Source organism: Alosa alosa, chromosome 7, assembly GCF_017589495.1.
Source record: "Alosa alosa isolate M-15738 ecotype Scorff River chromosome 7, AALO_Geno_1.1, whole genome shotgun sequence".
In the NCBI taxonomy this organism is placed as follows: Eukaryota; Metazoa; Chordata; class Actinopteri; order Clupeiformes; family Clupeidae; genus Alosa; species Alosa alosa.
In genome coordinates this window covers 36,128,081-36,146,022 of record NC_063195.1, presented here as the reverse complement: position 1 = coordinate 36,146,022, position 17,942 = coordinate 36,128,081, and the positions used below count along the sequence as shown (strand labels likewise).

The 17,942-nt window shown below is 39.0% G+C and overlaps 1 protein-coding gene across 1 annotated transcript in view; it reads right to left on the bottom strand.

The window, feature by feature from the left end:
- The window catches only part of LOC125298483 (lysyl oxidase homolog 4-like), a 32,656-nt gene that overhangs the window by 12,622 nt on the left and 2,092 nt on the right, over nt 1-17,942 (bottom strand). Inside the window, exons 4-12 of the mRNA XM_048249229.1 lie at nt 14,640-14,678; nt 14,227-14,437; nt 13,446-13,626; nt 12,317-12,471; nt 11,907-12,074; nt 10,863-11,016; nt 9,462-9,705; nt 9,134-9,249; nt 7,078-7,214 (exon numbers count right to left, since the gene is read on the bottom strand). Coding sequence (XP_048105186.1) covers nt 7,078-7,214; nt 9,134-9,249; nt 9,462-9,705; nt 10,863-11,016; nt 11,907-12,074; nt 12,317-12,471; nt 13,446-13,626; nt 14,227-14,437; nt 14,640-14,678 — 1,405 coding nt within the window. The remainder of the gene's footprint in view (nt 1-7,077; nt 7,215-9,133; nt 9,250-9,461; nt 9,706-10,862; nt 11,017-11,906; nt 12,075-12,316; nt 12,472-13,445; nt 13,627-14,226; nt 14,438-14,639; nt 14,679-17,942) is intronic.

Below are 17,942 nucleotides of genomic sequence, written 5' to 3'. Positions count from 1 at the left end.
TGTATGGCCCCTGGTGTCTAACCCAATGCATAGCCCATTTACACAAAATAATGGTCGAATATTAGGCTACTGATGATCATTGTTGTTATGACCGCCGCGCAGCGAAGCAGTGGTCATATAGGTTTAGTCAGATTTTTTTTTTTTTTCTTTTTCATGCCCAAATTTCCGTCCAATGAGTCCCGGACACTGAAAGACCGGGGTACCGCGAAAACTTGGTGGGCATGTAACCCACATGGATAGCATGGAACCATCGTTTTTCGTTTAGATCTGTAACCCCCCCCGCTTGACTGGACCCCCCGACAGGAGGGTAGGGCAGACACAGTTTTCTGTGAATATCTCGAAAACCGTGGGGTTTAGGAGGACCTTTTTTTTTGTATGTTGATCTCAAGGGGCCATGTCAACCCATTCCATAACCACTCATTTCATGTATAAGCCACCTAGTTAAACACAAAAAAAGTAAAAATGAGGTGTTGTAATTGAAGGTATCTGTGACCTAACATAGTCAAAACTGCACGAAATTGGAAGTGTATGATCATTATGACACCCTCTGTATGCACGCCAAGTTTTGTGGAATTCCGTTCATGGGGGGCCACACAATAAATTAATTTCTGTTACTATACACCAACTGGCCTGTAGGTGGCCGGAGACAGTTTTCTGTGAATATCTCGAGAAACGTAGGTCCACCTTTTTTATGTATGTTGGTCTTAAGGGGGCATGTCAACCCATCCCATTACCACTTATTTCATGTATAAGCCACCTAGTTAAAAAAATTAAAAAGCAAAAATTTGGTGTTTTCATCACAATATCTCTGGCTGACAAGGTCAAAACTGCAAAAAATTAAAAGTGTAGGATCATTATGACACCCTCTGAATGCATGCCACGTTTTGTGTACTTTCATTCATGGGGGGCCTTACAATAAAATAATTTATGTGTACATTTAGTGACGTACACCAACAAGGATTCCCGGGACACTGAAAGACCGGGGTACACGAAACTTGGTGGGCATGTACCCCCACATGGATAGCATGGAACCGTCATTTTTCGTTTTGATCTGTAGCCCCCCCGCTGGACTTGACCCCCCCGAAAGGAGGGTAGGGCAGACACAGTTCTCTGTGAATATCTTGAGAACTGTAGGGCCTAGGATGACCATTTTTTTCCGTATGTTTGCCTCCAGGGGTCATGTTAACCCATTTCATGTGCACACATGTGCACAAACAGATACACACACACACACACACACACACATTCACAGTAATCATTCGTATGACACATACTCACACAGTAGACATATGTACGCTTGCATGCACAGGCACATACACACACACACACACACACACACACACTCACACACACACACATGGACTGGACTGGGCGGCGGTTTTATTTTGTACCGCTCTGCGGTACATCTAGTTTAAGAACATGCAGTGCGTGTAGGGCACCAAAAACATCTTGCTCGTAAAAAATCATCATACCGCACATTGTGGCGGGTCTGTTATTTAACCTACTTACTATAGGCTGCGCTACAGTAATCCTCCTGCCTCCGATACCACAGCTGTGGATAGTGTGGAATGTTCAAGTAATAACACAATTCAATTTGTGTCTCAATTGTCCCCCGCTGACCACCTCACACATTTCGCTAGATTTTGCAACGACCTTACATGACACAATGCCATAAAATGCCAGTTTTTAGGACACAGAATAATGTTTGTAATGATACCAGTTAGGCCTACGTTTAACAGTAACATAAGTGTAATGAGCTATTCATTGTCGAAGGTGCATGGTGAAGTGAAATTCTTACTTTGGAAAACAAACATTTGCCGATATCATTGTATAGGGGATACCTATGCCTACTTGTTTATTTTTTACGTAGCCTACAATGGCCAGTTCAGACAAAGCCAAAATTACTCATTTTGAAACATTTGTATGGTTATATTGCTTGACTTAAATCCCAGAGAGTAGGCTACCGCACCCCACAGTGATGGGCCTAGCGGTCTTACGCGTTCAGTGTGGGGAATAAACAAGCTGAGAATTTAGCGGTGTCACGTCTGCCTGTCACAGACGTGGGGAGCTCTTTGAAGCTTGGGATAATGTGGTAATGTGGTTCAGTTACTACAGTAACAGTATTTTATTTTACTTCTTATGGAATATTTTTTTTTTTCACTTTTATAAAGGCTTTGTTTGAATGCTGTGGGAACAAATAGTAGTTGATTATAAAGGCAACTTTCTGTTGCAATATTCTGTGTGTTGGACTGCAGGTATAACTTGCAGTGGTTCTCAAACTTTTTCTTTCATTCCCCACTTTGATCAAGGGGGCATTGACTGATGATAGTGGAGATAACGTGTTATCCCGAGGCCTTTGCAAGTCAGCATCTCTGACGGTAGTCTACCCTATTAAAAATATAAGTTTTCGATGTCCCAAACGGAGCCATACTTTATTGTTTTAACGATCTCTATGCTACTCACCAAAATGCAGGCATGGGAACATGATGAAGTATCCAACTGTCGTGTGTTAAATTATTGTGATTACGAGCCAGTGGTTTTCAAACATTATGCATGATTCGGACATCTAACGAAATGCAACAGGCTCATATCGTCTTCGCATTCGCAAAATGAGGACATACAGACTGCTCAGATAACAGGTGTACCTCCAGTTTTGCACGGTTTTAGTCAAGTTATAGGCTTGTTTACCTTTAAAGGTTCTGCATTCTGCATTTTGCAATGAGCAGTGCTTTTCCTTTTGAATTGGAAATGCTCTGTGTCATTGTGTGTGTGTGTGTGTGTGTTTCTATGAATTGTTAATCCAGCCCTGCCCCCAACAACTCACCTTTCCACCTCTCCACCTCTGGCCTATTGTCCAGGAGGAGGAGGGGCCTGAGGCCTGGACAAAGTCATCAAAGGCATGTGATAATTTTTATGATAGTATGAAGTACTTTTTGTATAGGCTACTATCTTAATTGGTTTATACTCAATACTTGACCAATGGCTATTGCATCTTTCTATTGCAAGTGAGAATGTGGCAGGTGATCTACTGTAGCCTATAGGCTTCATAAAATAAAATAAACAGGGGTGCATTTCCCGTACAACTACTAAATACGAGAGCCAGAGCATTAAATATTGGGAACATCGTTAACGATTTTGCACAACGAAAGGCTCGTAAGATGGCCTTCTAATGGCCTAATTTACGCATATTGGGGATTGTATGCATATGAATGATTTTATTTGGTTTCTGCACGGTTACATAAGTTAGGCTACATTAAGTTTTGTTTCTGCGCAGTGCGAGTTTATAAGCAAGCAACGCTTGCAGTTTCAGCAGAGGGTTGAAGAAGCGCATTGAGCGCATTGAGTGTTCCCATAATTCCATGCGAGTTGATGTTAATGCAGTAATATTAGATTACCATGGCCTGCAGGCTGTTAATAAAATTATTTTTAATGTTTTCACATGTAATGCATCCTATGTAGTCGTGTGTTTTTTATTTGAAATTGTAATATGTAACTACTAAACTACTTCGGTGCCTCAGGCCCTTTGTATAAACAATTGAAGTCACCCTTAATGTGTATTGCATGTATCAGAGCTAATTCATCCTGGGCCAAAGTATGTCAGTATGGGCCCGCATAGTGCTCTCACACCTGGGCCCACCATTGGTTTGTTACGCCACTGCTAACCAACATGTAAGTTACGACTGTTTCCCAAAACTGTTGTACTTACATAGTACTTGTAAGTTTGGACCATGATAGTTTCCAAACTTCAGTAGTCTGGACTAAGGTGGTTAATGACGTTTAGTAGCATGTGACTGGCACACCTGCACATACAGTAACATAGACTTAATAATGGACTACCTTAGTTTAATCCGTGAAATCTGTTTTTCTCAGGGTCATCAAGTTAATTCATTGGTTCATATAGACTGACCTTGTAAATTAACCACTGCTTTGAATTAACGTTTAACACGTGTCCTTTAAATGTGCTGGTGAAACAGTTGTGTACTCTATTGTTATTTATCCCCTATTCACCCACGCCGTCAATTCTGTGGCGCAGTGCGTTAAGGCCGGCTGATGACAGCCGCCGATACGCAGCAGTTATCAGTCCCCTGTCCAAGAGTTCGAATCTGGGTTAAGCGTAGTTAGATTTTGGGAAACGCACCCCTGATGTCTGATGTGTGATCAGTGGAATATGGGGAGAGAAGTGTCAGTGTTTTTTTGCGCGTCTGCAGAAGTCAAAATATGAATGTAATTCTGCGGCATAAAGCAGATGTATTTGTTTATTGTACAGAAAAATAAAAATGACATGTCAAGCAGTCAATTGAATACATTGCAGTCAAGAAGTAGGGCGAATTAATTTACGAAACCAAAACGTGGGTCATAGTTGTCTAAGCCTCTATTGCGTAGCCTGTTAAAAACTTCGCCAGATAGTATTAAATCGGCAACAACATTGTTTTCTGCAGAAGCCTACCCAAGGCTACAAAATCTGAACAGTTATTTCTCTACTGGCTCAATTATCACACAAGATACTGTTTTGATTTGCGTAGTTGCGTTACCCCCAACACTGACAATAATGTAGACAGCAAATTTAGATTTAGATTTTCGTTACCACCGTGTAGTCAAGCCTTAAGTCATACCCAAGTAGCCTACAGTAAATCGAGGTAATGTTTAATTATGCATGATTTATTTTGTTATTGAATTCGTAGGCTGGGATTCCTCCCGGCAACAATAATGTTTAATGGTAGCCTCCTGCTTTTTCAGAAGGGGCAGCAGGCAGAGCGATGTACAGTGGCAGAGTGACGCACAGTGACTGAAAGTGGTACTAAAGTTTCACGCAGCTTCACGCCTCTTTATGCACGACTGAAGTGGCCATTTGAAAGCGACGCCCACTGTATGTATTTTAACATTCTAGAGTGTATGTATTTGAACATTAATTTTAATCATCACCCCAGCCTTTGATCATGCCAAACCTTTTGTCGACCAAACTGCTCATGACCTTTGTCAATCAAATGCTCACATGACCCATTGTAACTTAGACAATCATGAGAACCACATGAGGACATATGATGACAATTAATCATTTGATGATGAGTCCTTATGTTATATAACCGTATGTTATTTGCACACCTATGAAGTAGATCCATTTTTTTGGCCGTATCACACTTGTATATTAATTCGCCGAACTCTGGATGACAGCAGGCTAAGTAAAATAGCGATGTTTCAAAACTAAAGTTCATCAGAATCTTGGGATATGCCCGCTTGACAACGGGAGAGATAGAACTAACGACTGGCCTTTGGCTGTAGCAAACATCCATTTAGAACTAGTAACGGCAGTTTGTCCTGCAAGTTGAGAAATTAGTTGATATGTGTCGGAAGAAATTCTAGTTCTACAAACAAGACAGTTTTAGCGATTAAAACGCTAAAATTGTAACAGGAAATGAACACAACGCAAGTGGCAACAGTGGAAGAAGCAGGATAATGGACTCCACGGTGGTCTGTTCACAGAAATTAATGCACTTAAATTAATGGACGACACCACCGTGTCGTCCATTATCCCTTACATACACTACTGGTCAAAAGTTTGGGGTCACTTAGAAATTTCCATTCCACTCCATTATAGATAGAATACCGGCTGATATCAGCTACATTGATTTTTTTTTTAATCAGGGAAGAAAGTTTTCAGATTACATTATATGCTTACATAATTGCAAAGGGGTTCTCCAATGTTTTTTCAGTTAGCCTTTTAAAATGACATCAGATTAGTAAACAGAATGCGCCTTAGGAACATTGGATGAATGGTTGATGATAAATGGCACTGTAGATATTGCATTAAAGATGGCAATAGCCATTTATTTCTACAACAGTCAAGAACACTTTTGGAATTATAATAAAAATAAACAATGCAACTGATCTCAGCTGGTATTCTGTTTGTAATGGAGTGGAAGGGAAATTAAGTGACCCCCAATTTTATATCACAATAAGATCTCTTTTTGAAGTTGTTGTTTGGAATGATTCAAATATAAGAACAACCACCAAATTCTGTCTTAAAATGGTAAAACGGGAACACCACATTGCGTAGTTGATTCCTAAATAACTATGCAATCAAGGATAGACATTCTGAGGTGATTGTGTGTTATGGGTTTAAATGTAGGTTTCTAAAATTGGAACCCCACTATTTGACTCAAATAAATCACAGAGGCAGTGCACACATTCCCTCAGTCACTTAATCGCACACTTCTGTTGTGCAACATTTCTCATGGCAACCATGAGTGATATGCAAGGGTGTCCCACCATTAAATGTCCTCTGTACTTTTGATCTTAACAATACTCTGCATGTTTGTGATTACACCCTAGAAACTCATCTTGTGGCTAAATCACACACAGGAAATAAAGTCGCACCACTCCCTGCTAAATGAAAAATATGTTATCTTGCAGTCTCAGTTTGTATCCACAAACACAGTAACTATGCTGTGACTTCTGTTTCTTTTATCTGCATCAACATCAATGGTTGTCACTAGGCTTATTTAATATACAGTCTTTTAACAGCCAATAATTAATGAATGAATAAAAATTTTTGTCATTACCAGATGATCTCAATAGTGACTTATGTGGTATTTTCAGACCCATTCTTTATGATGAATTGGCAATGTTTTCCTTTCATTATCAGATAGGTCTGGAAATAGTGTAAGCACGTCCTTTTGTTTAGCAACTAAATTATCTATGACTATGAGTGTGCCCTTTTTGTCAGCATATATTTTTTATACAACATTGTCATTTCTGTTGGAGCAGTGACATGGACATTGTTTATGACTCTGCAGTCTCCAAGCTAACTTTAACATCTAATTATCCTCCTGGCAACAGGATTATTTGGTTTAATGGGAACTGGTGAGCCATTTTAATTATTTCTCCATGAAGGAATTAAATCTAAACCCACTCTATGGATACAAAAAATATATTTTATGACTAGGATTTACCATTACTCTCTTTAGTCTATTTATATGTCTGATTCTGTTAAACATTTGCAATGCTCCTTGAAACTCAGAAACATTGCTCTTTGGAACCAAGGCAATTATTATAAGATTATAGATTAAAGATTCTAACCTGGAGTACGTAGTCTCCTGGTCTGATGTCGGTGATGTCAACCCACTGGCAATCAATGTCATGGCGGTAGGTATCCCAGCAGCCCACAGTGATCCCCTGTTCTCCCATGTTGTAGCAGGAGAAGCGCTTATGTAGGCCTGTTGTCCAACAAAACTTTCTTAATGTTTGTATACTTTTTTTTTAAACAATCAATCACATTTAAATGTGGCACATGCTATTTGCACCCAGGTGTCAATAGCCATATGTGCTATTTTTACCCAGTGGGAATAGCATTTGCGGCTATTGACACTGGTGTACACAGCATGGCATAGCAGAGTCAGGTGTCTGTAGCCAGCAATGCTACTTAAACCTGGGTACACATATTTACATACAGTGTGTATCAGTGAATACAATGCTTTTAAAAATCTATCAATTAATCTATCTGTTATTTTGACTTTTTAATTGAAAAGCATTTATAAAAATTTCTAAAAGTCAATTAATTACATCTCATAGTCATTCACTCTTAGCCCATAGGTTACATGTGATCTATCTGCCACAAGGAGTTCCTGAGTTGTAGCATATTGTGCTTTACAACTAGGACTTAAAAACTTGCTTTCACAGCTTGTTGGGCTTACCCTACACATAATCCACATGCTTATCTTCTTTCTGTGATAATAATCCATCAATGTATCAAGTTTCCCTATTTGAAATCAAGCTGGCTAAATACTTGTAAGATACTTGTAAGATACTTCGCAAATGTATTTATTCAAACATAATATGGTACTTAAAGGAGAAATCTGGAGAATTTTAACACGGAGCTCAGTTGATCATGTTCACGGAATACTGTCGGTCGGGAAAACGTGAAAAAAAACAGTGCTGTCTGACGCAAGTTAGTGGCTAAAGCAGCCAAAGTGCTTCCAAGCTATCTTATAGGGGTATAAACTGTACCTGCTATCTTTGTGCCTCCTAACAGACTCAAAATGTCATGACAAGTGCTGTGCAACATCTCGCAACATTTCATAACCAAATTTGGCCGGTTAAAGAGAAGATTGTTGCGAGACTTGGCCCATATTTTTTGGGGGGATCGCCAGACAAAAAAGGTTTAAGAACCACTGCCGTGGCCTAAATTCAATACCGAAGTCGATCTCATGCCTTTTCCCATTAATGGAGACCAAATGTTTATGTCTAAAATAACAATGATTCAGCATCGCAATGTTTATATATCAATATGACTGTAACAACATGGAAGCTCCAAATGATAGCTGCAACTGCATACTACTGAATGGAATATGGAGAACCAAATATGACAGGATAAATAATTAAATTGAATAGACTTCAAAAAAGATGTACATGATCTGTATACACATGGATTGGCTTTAGGCTTCACGCTGTCATATATTTTTTACATGACCTGAATAACTGGTGGTGGCTAGATAATCTGGTTTAAAATAGAGATTATACAGTGCTTTGCAATTGATTTCAACGGTACCTTATTTTTGAAAAACGGACATACAGGTCAAAAGTTACGTGCACACACCTTCACAAACACAGACAGCCCAGCCCAGCTTTATAATTATGCAGCTGCCAGATGGCCTAGAACTCTGCCAGGTGTTTGCAATCAAGAGTCTGGCAGTTAGGGCTGTGATGTCATAATGGGTGAGCATTCCACCATTCAAGTCTATGGCAAAAAAAAAAAAAAAAAACGGGAATAACGCAAAAAAACGACAAGGGGCAGTCACACCATTTATACAATGTGTATACTGACAATGGTGTATACTGTAAATGGTGTGACTGCCATTATACATCGGTTCGGGCCGGAATTTTTAAAGTTGGAGCTGTGTCGATAGCTCAAACACGCTCAAAAGAAAGCATATCTGAGGAACTGCAAGAGTGGGCTTGCATTTATTTTATTGATTATTATTGTTAACTATTAAATACATGTTTATTATTGGATGTTTAATTGGTATGCTCATTTTCTAAGCTATTTTAATACTAAAACAAACTGAAATTCCACACATTATTTTGTAAAAAGTAGCACATATGTACACACAACACACATCCTGTTAAAGTAACTAACCATCAGGGCAGTAGGTGTCCTCCAGACAGAAGCTTGCCTTATGGCCCTCAGCAACCCTTGTACCATTTAGGGTCAGAAGGTCATAATGTGTAAACACTTCAATGCTGTGATAGTGCCTGAAAGTAACGGCAGAAAGACCGCCATCAGAAGTTATCAGAATCAATTAACAAAAAAGATCAGTTAACCATTTCTATTTTTTATCTCTGTTTGCTATTATGTTTGGATGGAATCCAGCAGGATGAGAGAGCCTATTTTTTAAGGGTCTGGCCCACCGAAAATGTGTTATGGTTTAACAACTTCCACCTTAATTTTATTTATTAACTCTCACCTGTGACACTGATGCCATACCCAGGACTCTCGTGGGGCACGGGGCATGAAATCTGCACGGCCCAGGTTCATGATGCGTGAGGAGAAGCGCAGTAGTCGCCTGTGCCCATATGGCCAGTGCATTCGGGCAGCAGAGGAGGACAGACAGTTCTCCTCATGTGCGCAGGTGAGGAGGTGCAGGGGGCGATCCTCAAGATATGCTGACTCTTGCACCAGCTGAGCATCAACCACCAGGTCAGGGGCAGCTATTGGACAAACAATGTGCAATACATTACATATAATCAGAAGTACAGTAACTACCACCACAGCCATCAGAGGCCCAGTGGCTCTACCTTTCACTAGACAACTTTTCTGAACTACTTTTATTTCTTTAATTTTACTTAAGTATATTTAATTTAAGCATGTATGCAAATTATATTAATGACAGGGTGTTTACAATGTGGAGAACTGCATTAAACTGCACAATGTTACGATGATTTGTGATTAATAATTATTACACGGATACCTGCCAGCATTCCTGGGTTTCTCCCATATTTCAAGGTAATCTCCCGGCACCCTCTCGTTTTGTTATTTCTCCCGGGAAACTCCAAGAATTTGCATGACCATCAAACTTAATCATGGATCAATTCATTTTTTCTGTTAGTCTGTCATTTCCTGGGTTGCCAAATTGTGTATGAAATACACCCTACACAGAACCTACACTACTATTGGCAACCAAAAACCCAAATAAGGAAGCGGATTCTCATAAGCAAGCGGGCTATTTGAATAGCCTAGTTTGGCAAATTGTTTGAGAAGAAATGTTGTGATTAACATATCACATTATAACTGTTATTGAGTGAGTGTTGATACACAATAAGCTGTTTTGCGGAAAATAAGCAGCTTTGGAGGAGATCTACTTCATTGGAGCCCCAATGTACAGAATTTATAGCCCTCTGCCAGCCAATCAGAAAATGGTATTTCTTGTCTTTTGGGGATACGTTTTTAATAATATGCCTTGTAGTTTCTTTTAAAAGTTGGTATACCATGATTATTGTGTGGGCATTTTTGTATTTCCAAATTACGAGCTACAGTACTTGTATTTTAATTAAATACATTTTTCACATCAGTATTTTGTATTTTATTTTGTTATATTTTATGAGCCAATATTTGTAGTTTGTAACAAAATAGTTTTTGATGTACACAGCACATCTGGAAGGGTGGCCTATGCACTTTTTTGTGCATACATTTGTTTTCTCTGAATCATTTGAGAAATTATCTTCAAATGTAGGTTTCTATGCAACATTTGTATACATGAGGCCCACAGTTCACTACTGTATTAATTAATGTTTCTACAGTTGTAGTTGCAACATTACTTTGTTGCTGTGTATTCTTGGCATGTCTGAATTCAGATTGAATTACTCACTCTCTGCACAGGTGACCCCAGCTGCTTTGCCACTAGGACAGTACACATGTGAATTTCTGCGACACTGCTGAAGGGACATCTCTGTGCCAATACAGTGTGTACCGCTTAAGATCATTTCCCCAGCATTTTGGTTGCCAGGCCAGTACCAAGTTTCCTAAATAAACACACACACAAAAAAACACACCAACAGGAGTTAGTTTAGAGTACGGAAAGCTAAAGAGGAAATAGACCCTAGAAAGGAAATAACAGAAATGCAGTAGGTCACCCAATGAATCTCTGCTATTAGAGGCATTTAAAGAGGCATCATCATATGTTTTCCATTCTCACTCTTCATGGGTTATTTACTGAGTGGAACCCCTGTGAAAATTAGTCATTTTATGTGCATGCATAAAGCACATTGCCATTTAAGTTCAGTCCAATCTAAGCACTAACAGTTTTATTTTTAAGTTTGTTTTCACTCCAAATGTCCTGCTTTCTTTCTTTCCCTGGACTGGTTTAGCATTTTCCTGAGAAGCATGCAATTACTCTCTACATGGGAAATAACCCAAAGGAGAAAAACAAACTCTGTCAGGAAACAAACGGAGCAGAGAATTCAAAATCTGAGTTAATACACAGTGCTAAAGTAAGTCTTACAGTACCAGTAAGTACAAAAAGTTATATTGTTGTTGAACTTCCATCCACACAAATCAGTGTTATTTGCCCTGATTTTCAAGCATTCTTTTCAGCAGGCTCACCCTTGGAGAAGACCCACCATTCAGGAAGTTACTAAAAAAAAGCATTTCTCCTTCACAGGTCTTTTTTTAGTTTAAGTTTAGAGAATTTTGCTCCTATGTCTGTGAAATCTATACAATCATTTTTATTTTTTATTTTTATGTTATATTAATTTTAAACATTTGTCATGTTTGGCTGCACTTGTTTGTTATGATATTTTATAATGGCTGCGGCTTACAAATCCGAACCAAAGCTAAGGTTGTCTGAGAATGTGAGATAAATAAATAAAGGAAAATAGCTACCAGTTGGGAAGGAGGGGGCAAGCATACATACCTGATGGGCTCTAGAGGCAAAGCCATAGCCCAGCTGTCTGCACAGCACCATGGCCTCACGGATCCCCCAGTTCTCACTGCAAACAGCTCCCCAACGTTGAGTCTCACCCACTTCTATCAGAACCTCCACACGGCCCTCTGCCAGGTCCCGGCCACCAGCCAACCTCACCTAGGAGACAGTGAACAGGGAGGGAATAGGGCATAGTAAAACTACTACTACTACTACTACAACAGTAAATAATAAATCATTCAATAATATGGTTAATGATGCATAATATAATATGTTTTATTTAAATATTATACAGTACGTGTTATTTCATAAACTTCTTTTATGGTTTCTTTATTTTGTCCAATACATCTGCATAGAAATACAAATTTATGCATGTTGAAAAAGAGAGCTGGCATTCTGACTTTGGTCTCTAGGCCCATGCTTGGGACATGACAGCGAACTGAGACATCCTGGTTGTGTTTGCAGCTCCTGAGAGGGACCTCACGATGTTGACACTGTTTGATGGAGGTTTCTCTGCCAGTGCACTGTACCATGTTCATGTGAATAGGACCGGTCCCTATAAAACACCAAAAAGCATCAACTGTATTGTAGAGATGTCTTTGTGGATTAGTAGTGTATGTACCTATACAGAACCAGGCTCTAAAATGTAGATCTACGAATACCTACAGACAAATTCACATTTTATATTTAGTTGCTCTTCCCCTCAATATGTCAAATGGATCAGATCATGGAGGTAGCCATATGTGAGTGATGTGGACAGCAAGAACTGGGTGTGCAGCGGACCTCAGTGGCAAAATTATACACAAGAACACCAAAGGCACTGTTTAATAGTTGAAAATAGAACCCTCTTTAGATGGCAAGAGGAAAAAAAGTGTATGTGATGTAAAGAATCCCTGTAATTTGGTCTGAAATAGAAGATTATCTCATCATGGGCTTGTGTAAACGTGTCAGTTGTTGCCATGTGCTATGTTTGTTTTCTAGACAGTCATTACTCTTGTAAACACTGTTTTTCTACAGGTGGTTGAAAGATGTTGCAGATTTAAAATAAGGAAAGAATAGCCCTCTCTTGCATCTTTATTTGAGAGATATTGGTGATGTAGTCATTCCAAATTAACAAACAAATAGCTGCATGATGAAATTAATTAGTTTGCCATAAAGGCAAAAATAAATAAGAAATGGGTCATGGATTTCATGACCATGCATGACCAGTTAACTCAATGGATACTAAAAGCCACCACGTTTTGTGACTGGCTTTCAAGGGGTCCCAAGATGAATAGTTGTGGGCACTTAAGAGGGCGTTATAAAAAGCAAATCACCGTAGGACAGAATTTCGTAGGTAATAAAATAATACTTGATAAAAATGTATTCATTACAGAATACTCTGTTTGAGAGGTTTCATGAACCAAGACCTTGAAAACAATATTATTACAATTCAGATATATTATTTGTCTTTTTCTATGCAATGGACATCCTGAATGTGAGAGAAAAGTTCCTTTGTGATCTTTTTTCCATATCTTGGCAAAAAATTACCTTGACCCATTTGGGCTCCTTTAAGGGCCTCCTTAGCTGTGCCAAAGCCCAACTCCCTACAGACAACGCTTGCAGCTGTGATGTCCCACATGTGGTCACACACAGTCCCCCATTTTCCCTCCCGGAGCACCTCCACTCGCCCTTCGCCCAGTCGTGGTCCTGCCTTCAGGCGCACCTCTGGCTGGGAAAATAATAGTTCAAGTGTTGGATTTGGGGTCCTACTTGTATACATAATGGATTGTTAATGGTCATTTACACATGAAGTGATACAGCCTTTTCTCACAGAAGGTAATAGATGCTTAAAGGAACAGCTTGGGAAATTAGCCTTCTACCCCAGGGTTAGTCATGATGATGCAAAACTTTTTGCAAACTTTCTTTTCTCTGAGCGTGCAAATTGCAATACCCCGGTCTGACACTTCCACAAGCTAGCTTAGCTTAATTCACGGGAGGTGAAGACTTCCTAACAACTCCAAAAATCTTAACATGTTGTGACTTGTGTATTTAAATAACAATGTAACAAGACATAGTGATTTTCTAAGCAGATATACTGTATAACGCCTGTTCAAGCAGTCAGTGAAGTGAAAAGTAGTTCAAAATATGAAGACTTTGGTTCCAAAACGCTTAAAACATTAAAAAGTCATGTTATTTAATTGTGTATTCACTATCAATAAAATTGCAGATTCGTTGATTTGGCTGAGTAACGATAAATCAAATATCATTACTTGGAAAACAAAATGGAAAAACTAAAATTTGAAAAACTGAAAAACATCAAACTTGTTACCTTTGTTGCAGGTCGAGATATTGTCCTGCCAGCAGCTCGGGAAAATTGAGACCCTGGTACGCATCGTACTACTGCTGGCATGCCACCAACACAAGGCACATCATTATGAGGGACAGACAGCCGAGTCCGACAGTCAGTCACTGATGGCTCTGTACCTAGACACTGCACCTCCTCCACCCAGTAGCCCTTCTTAGTGACCATTACACTCAGTCTAGGAAAAAATGTTATAACAATACATTAATACATTACATGTAGGGTTGAAAAAAACCTAATGACAATACATTAATACATGTAGGATTGAAAAGAGAATGAATTATTGGAGGTGGGGACTGCAGATTTGACATTATAATGCATGATTATTAAATATAAAATAAAATTACTAAAAATAAAAACGGCAAACCAGATTACAGTACCTCGTAGAGGGGTCTGCTATCTTAGTGTCCCACAATTTCCTGTGATAGAAAACACAAATATTGTTGAGAAAGATGATACGGTTAAGGTACTAATATGCAAATGAACAAAAATTTATGTAGCATGGTTAATTTAAACTATGGCCATTTTTTTTGTTTATTTGAGAATTCACATCCCCCCTCCAAACACATAGACACACACATTCACAGACACAATGCAGATGCAAAAAGGCTTTGTATATACAAATGTACACACACATAAACATGATCAGGATATGCTACAGAGACAAAACAAACTAAGAATGCAATGTGGTTTTGAAGTTTCACAGAAGCCACATCTAGATCTCAATGTTTTCATTGTTCAGTCAAAAGCAGCCAAACCAAAGCCTTCATCACTCCCTCTCTCTCCACACAGCCTTGCTCCCCAGTGGCCATCTGTCTGGTGTAATACACTCAGTCGCTTTGTATAGAAACGTCTGGCAAGAGAAGCACTCATGGAAAATGCTGCATACACCATTTTATAACTCCATGAGCTGAGCTAAATGCAGCTTGAAGTTACGCTGAGTTAACAGTAACAGCTGGGGGTAACCAGCTGTTTATCCTAAGGTATTACTCCACCTTAAGACAAAACTGGACGGAAACCTGTGAGTCCCTCCTATTTCAAAAATGGAATCAGGAAACGGGTAACTGGGCATTAAAGTTAAATAGACATACGGCAGTGCAGAAACCTCAAGCTTCTGTTCAGTGGTCACACCACACAAACAATGGTAAATCTAGCACAGTTGCTTGGCAAAGATAAAAATGAATCTTGAGAAAAAGGAAAAAGAAAGAAAGGCTCAATGAAAACTGTAACAGAAAATCCACTTGTCTTTTTGTAATGTACCAAGGCCATATGCACTTAGTCTGGATTTGGGATTATGGTTTATAAGACTTTGTAAGGCTGATATTATAACAGCAGTCTGGAATTGTAAAAAGGAAAGCCTATCCACTCTACAGACGCTTGTGAATGAAACAAAGGCTGAGTCACCAAAACAGCCAACCACACCCCCTGCTTTTTTAAGGCAACCCCAAGGCTGTGGCGTCCACTTTGAACTTCTGCCATATAGCCCAAACTTAGTTGTTTTGTCACATTTACACTACATATGCAGTGTGTTTTCCAGACACTTTAAAGACTAACAGTCTGTTAACATCAGAATAAAAATGCATAGGCATTGTGAGGAAGATAGAATGCTTAAGTTCAGTTCAACAAATGGACATGATCAGAGAAGTCACAAGAAACAGATGGAAAGAGGGCATGTATTGGGTGTGCTAGAATACATTGCATTTAGCCTGATCTCTGGTTGCTGGCTGACACATTTGTGCACCCAACCAGGGATATAAATATATTACCCAAACATTAGTCTTCTAACTCCATACTTTTCTCAGCTTATTTTATGCACAAATCATTACTGAGCTATTAAATAACCACAGCACCAACTGGCTTCATAACAATGGTATCTTAAGTTCCTATCATGCAATAACAACCACAAAATGCTGATTAAACCTAGAACACGTTATCAACAGGCTCTAATCAGTACAAAGACTCAACAATAATATCTGATTCTGCCCTACACTGTGTGCAAAATAAACAACATAATGCACATTATGTCTTTTGCCAAAATTGATCATTCAATAAATACACTGATATGTATTGATTCAATAAATATGCTGGTTCGTATTTGAAAGTGAGAAATGTATCTTTACATAAGGAAACATGCTCCCCAAGGAGTATAAGGGCAAAACGTTGTTGGCAAATAGTATGACTTCAATAGATCCCATACCATCAGATAGAAACACAAACACACACACACACACACACACACCAACCTATTTACTCACACATACATCATATGCAAACACATGTACACTATTAAAGCCCTTATTATGAAAGAAAAGAAATAAGGTTAGGCACCTGGCTTGTCCTGTGTACCTAATTCACAATGACAACGTAAACTGAAATCTCTTCAACTATAATGAATATTTTGCCTCAGTGTCTCAATAAACGTTAATACATTAACTGTATATTCACTGTCACGGCCATTAACTGTCAATAAACAGCTAATGCAAGAGATGAGCTTGGCTTTCTCCTTTCTATTATCAATGTCAGTTACACACAAATGCAAACTATGCAAATGGAGGTCAACTACAACTTTCTTCCTCAGCTGAAGAAACCATATCCTGTCCCCAAAACTCAAAGACAAGAGGCAAGCAGAGGTGACCTCTGTCTGGCTTTATAGAGGAAAAGCGGCTTAAATAGTGTTGGCTAACTAAATGGTAGTATTAGGTTAGCTATCTTCTCAGAAATAAGTGAATTGAAAGCAGTGGATAAACCCACCAATTGAGGCATCCTGTATATAGTGCATGAAAAGACTCTGTGGTCAGTCATTCAGACAGAGAAAGTCTGTCTCTAACTGTTTCCATTAATATATTTAGCTAAATGGTCAGACACACGGGCTGGACTCAACCAATATATTATAAGGCCTTTGGTACCAAGGAAGTAACAACCTCTATTAGTAGATTTACTTTAGTGTATCAGGAAGTGTTTCCCTGTTACAAAACTCAAGAACCAGATTAAAAAAAATAGAACAGGGCTTTCAGAAAAAAACAATGCTAGTGTCTCTGTAAGCGCCCCTGTTTTACCCTACATACCACAAGACATATACTTTCCATAGTACCGAGAAACCCACTGGAGTCTAAGCCCACAGCATAACGTGCATAAGGAGGTATGTCAGACAGACAGAGAATGACAGAAATGGAGGGGCAGAGAGAGACATGTAGACAGGGTAAATGCAAATTACAGACAGCAGACTGATCTCACTCTTTCTTCTAGATTCACATAATTAGGGAGGGAGAGAAAACAGTTTTGTGGGAGAGTAATGAGCTAGACTAAAGTGCACATGGCATTCAAGATCCCCAGTTCTGGAATTGTTGCTATGGTTAAGTCAACACAACCTGGTTAAATTGTTCAATGTCTGAAAGTGTGCAGTAGGTTTAATTGTAATAATGCAACCTCCACCCCTCTTGGAGTTTTTACACTTACAAACATAACTCATAAACAGATGAAATACATATAAAATAAAATCACATATTGTCTCTTATTTGAGCAGATGTTAGTGCAAGCTCAAACAAGTGAATTGGAATTCACCCTCATCAATTCCCTCTTCCCCCATTATGCTACACAGGGCAAATTGTTTGATGAACAATGTGAAGTAGGTCTAAATCATTTTTCAATGAGCTCCTTAGTTATAGTGACAGAAGAGCTTACAT